Below are 3,631 nucleotides of genomic sequence, written 5' to 3'. Positions count from 1 at the left end.
CCGGTACCCTACAGCCCGTGGGCTGATCGAGCTGGGTCATACCGGGCCGGGTTTGCAGGCTGGCCCGTTTGACATGCTTAGTTTAGGACTTTCAATTAAACATTTGGTATGACTCACAATGAGCCTCAAGGCATTTTGCAAGTGCCTCACCTTGTGCAAAAACCGATTCAACTACTGATAAATCAAATCGATAAAAATGTTATTGATTTATCGGTAGCGGGTTATTAGGTTAACAATTCTCAAATAATTTTATAAATCTTTTTATTAGCTATCGGTTTGGTTTTCAGTTTTAAGGTTTTAGTTAACGGTTAAACCGATGATCCAATAAGATTATATTAAAATTTTATTTTTATTCATAATTACATAATATATAGTGGCTTTGGATTTAAATACATACCTTATTGTTTTTTAAATTTTATAGTTATTATCTTAGTGCTTATAATTTGTGTAGACTTTATGCATGAAGACAGTGTAGAACAAATGAAAATAAAAGAAAGTAAAAAAAATAGGAGACTATTTTCTTATCGGTTAAACTGAAAACCAACTGATAAAGACCAAAAACCAATTAACCGAAATCCAATAACAAATGTCTTATTAGTCTGGTTATCGGTTTAGCATTTTTACAAATTGAAAATTGATAAACTGAACTGATAATATATAAAATCGAACCAAACCGACCGATGCTCAACCCTAGCCTCACCCAAGGGCCAACTCAAAACGGTCAATTAAATTATAGTAGAACTAGTACGATGAGAAAAGTAGAGTTGATTTTGGGTAAAATAATGCAAAGAAAGATATAAATCGAATCCATTAGTGAATTTGTGGTGACGATGACTTTTCGGCTTTTATTTTTGAAATTTATGATTTTGCAGACTATCCATGGACCGCCTATGTATGAAAAATACACACCTTTCTCATGATTATAAATATTGTCCTCTGAATATGTTTTTATTGCTCTATTTTTTATCTTTGCATTTATGACCTCTTTGGATAACATCTACTACCTATTCTATGGTGGTACAAATTGGGAAAAAAGAACTTAATGATCTAAGTTAGATTTAAGTTATATATATAGGTTTATTGTTGTTTTATCATGTTACTTATAAGTAGTGTTATTTATTGTAGAGTGCCAGTCATTACTTCATAAATAATAATATATATAATTGTGTAAATATTTCTTATATCATTAATGCACATAACTTAAACGGTTTAGCAATTGGATTTAGACCCCATTTTTATGTGGTGTTATAACTTTTCTCATTTTGTAATGTGTTATTGGAAGTCTTTCTCCAGGTTGAAAGAAGTTGAGAGAACCATGTAATTATTTTGGTTCCAATTTGTAACAATTCAATTGATTTATATACAACTATATATATGTGTGTATTCTTGAAACATGACTTTTGGACAGCACTAGCTATTGGCTAGATATAACACATTATTATATGGATTTAAGTTATATAGATTCCAACTTGTAACATGTCAATAGATAGATAGATATCACGTTGATGATATCTCATGTTTGTACTTTGTAGACTTCAAAACAAAAGGAGCTAATTAAGATTTCCTTAATTACAAAAGATGAGGGACCATAATATTCATCGTTGTCATCATTATTAGTCACCAATATGGATGTTACTGTATTAATTAGTTTACTCAATTTGGATATTAGAGTGGGGAGAAGGACCTGTTGTGTACAGTAAAATAAACTAAAATAATATTTTTTATTCTGTAAGTATATATATGTGTGTGTAAATCCATAAGCTTTATTGTTCAACTACGAGATTGATATGTACTAAATTTCAACAACATCATCAACATATTTTGTATAATCTCACTATCGCACTTGTTGTGAGGTTTGCGTTTGACGATAGTAGCATATACACAAATCTTATCTTTATCTCGTAGAAGTAAAAAAGATTGTTTCCAATGAACACACGACTTTAAATAAATCATATCAAAACAGTTTTTGCCTAAGTAAGATAAAAGTTTAATCTAATTCCCTGGTAGGACACCTCTTATTTAATGCACTTTTTATCAGTTCACATGTAGAAGTTATAAGTTCTATCACTTCCCAATTTCAGTTCCCCCTCACTATTTAATTCACTACACCCCTTACCATAAACAAAATCATATAAATCACTCTGCAAAATTAATCTGGATAATTTTCTCAATGTCAACAAACAAAAAAAGGTTCATTACGCGCAGTGTTACAATAAAACTAGGCTGCAGTAGCAGCTGTATTCGGCCAAAATTTTCTAGCATTTTTCACCCTAAACCTCGTCAACACAAAAAAACCACCGATGAAAAAACCAATAATTACGCGAACGCTGAGAAAACAGTTGAAGGATTTGGCAGAATAATCGGAGAGAGTGTGGCCGTGGAGAAAGATTCTGACGATCCTTACGTAGATTTCAGGCAATCAATGTTACAAATGATACTTGAAAAGGAGATTTACTCTAAAGATGAATTAAGGGAGCTTCTTAATTGTTTTTTGCAATTGAATTCTCCATATTATCATGGCATTATTGTTAGAGCTTTTACTGAGATATGGCATTGTGTTTTCTCCGTAAATCTTGGTGTCTCTGGAGCTGACTCTCCGTTCTTATAGAACAGTGGTGGTGGTGGTGGAGGAGGAGGCAGAGCTAGAATATTGGTTACGAGTTTGCTCAAATTACGTAAGTTTGTTTGAATTTTATATTTGTCTTAAAAATAAATTATTTCATATATATAAGTTACTAATTTAGAACTTAGTGATTCAAAAAGACTCAAATTTCTAACCATATGTTTCAAGTTCAGGCTCAGTGTTAGTTACACATTTATGTTTATGTAACTCAAGACGGAGATGATATCTGAAGCTTATGATTAAAAATTTTAGTTCTTTGGAGTTTCTTACTAAGTTTCTATATTGATAACTTATGTATATTAGATAACTTTTTAAGACAAATATAGAAGTTAGAATTAAGCTTATTGAGTTTTGTAGCAAAATTAGGGAGTAGTATGAAGATATGAGACCCATAGCTATTTTTTGGGTTCCATAAATATCTTATTTTCTTGTAATTTATTTTAGCTTTCTACGACTAGGGAGGGTGGGGTCGGGGGTGGGGGTTTAGTTTATAGTAAAATGCTGTTTTCACAGCCTTTTTTATTACATTTGGGAATTGATGGAAGTGAAAAATTGTGTGAAAGGTGGTAAAAAATGCTGTGAAAATTGTACTAATATGTTACTTCTAGTAGTACAATATGAGGTTTAATTTTCATTCTCTCTTGTCAATAATATAACTTCCTTTTTTATTCCACTACATGTTACTTACACTACGAAGAAAGGAAAGAAATAATGACGGATAAATTTTATAGCTAAACACTAAAATTCATTGTTAAATTAGCGTTGAATTATCAGAAAAATGTATCCATCATATTATTAGATCTCTTTTTTTGATGGTTCTTTCTTGAAAATCACTAATTTATCACTTTATTTATATACACGTGGTGGAATTTCTTGTTCTTTGTTTCTTGATGTCCATAAGGCTGCGATTATGTAAAGAAACAATAGTAGTAGTACTACCTTTTCCTTTTAATTTTCTCCTTCGTTTAACTTTCCAGTTTTTTAATTTCGTGACATACGAAGCATAAA

The 3,631-nt window shown here is 31.0% G+C and overlaps 1 protein-coding gene across 1 annotated transcript; it reads left to right on the top strand.

Annotated features, from left to right (window-relative positions):
- Positions 1–2,066: 2,066 nt before the first annotated feature.
- On the top strand, positions 2,067–3,257 carry LOC107845128 (transcription repressor OFP6-like). Its single transcript, XM_016689385.2, has one exon. It carries the CDS (start codon positions 2,171–2,173, stop codon positions 2,606–2,608), a length of 438 nt encoding a protein of 145 aa, XP_016544871.1. The 5' UTR covers positions 2,067–2,170; the 3' UTR covers positions 2,609–3,257.
- The last annotated feature ends 374 nt before the right edge of the window (positions 3,258–3,631 follow it).

The sequence above is a fragment of the Capsicum annuum genome, chromosome 10, assembly GCF_002878395.1.
Source record: "Capsicum annuum cultivar UCD-10X-F1 chromosome 10, UCD10Xv1.1, whole genome shotgun sequence".
Classification (NCBI taxonomy): domain Eukaryota; kingdom Viridiplantae; phylum Streptophyta; class Magnoliopsida; order Solanales; family Solanaceae; genus Capsicum; species Capsicum annuum.
This window is presented reverse-complemented; position numbering and strand designations above follow the sequence as displayed.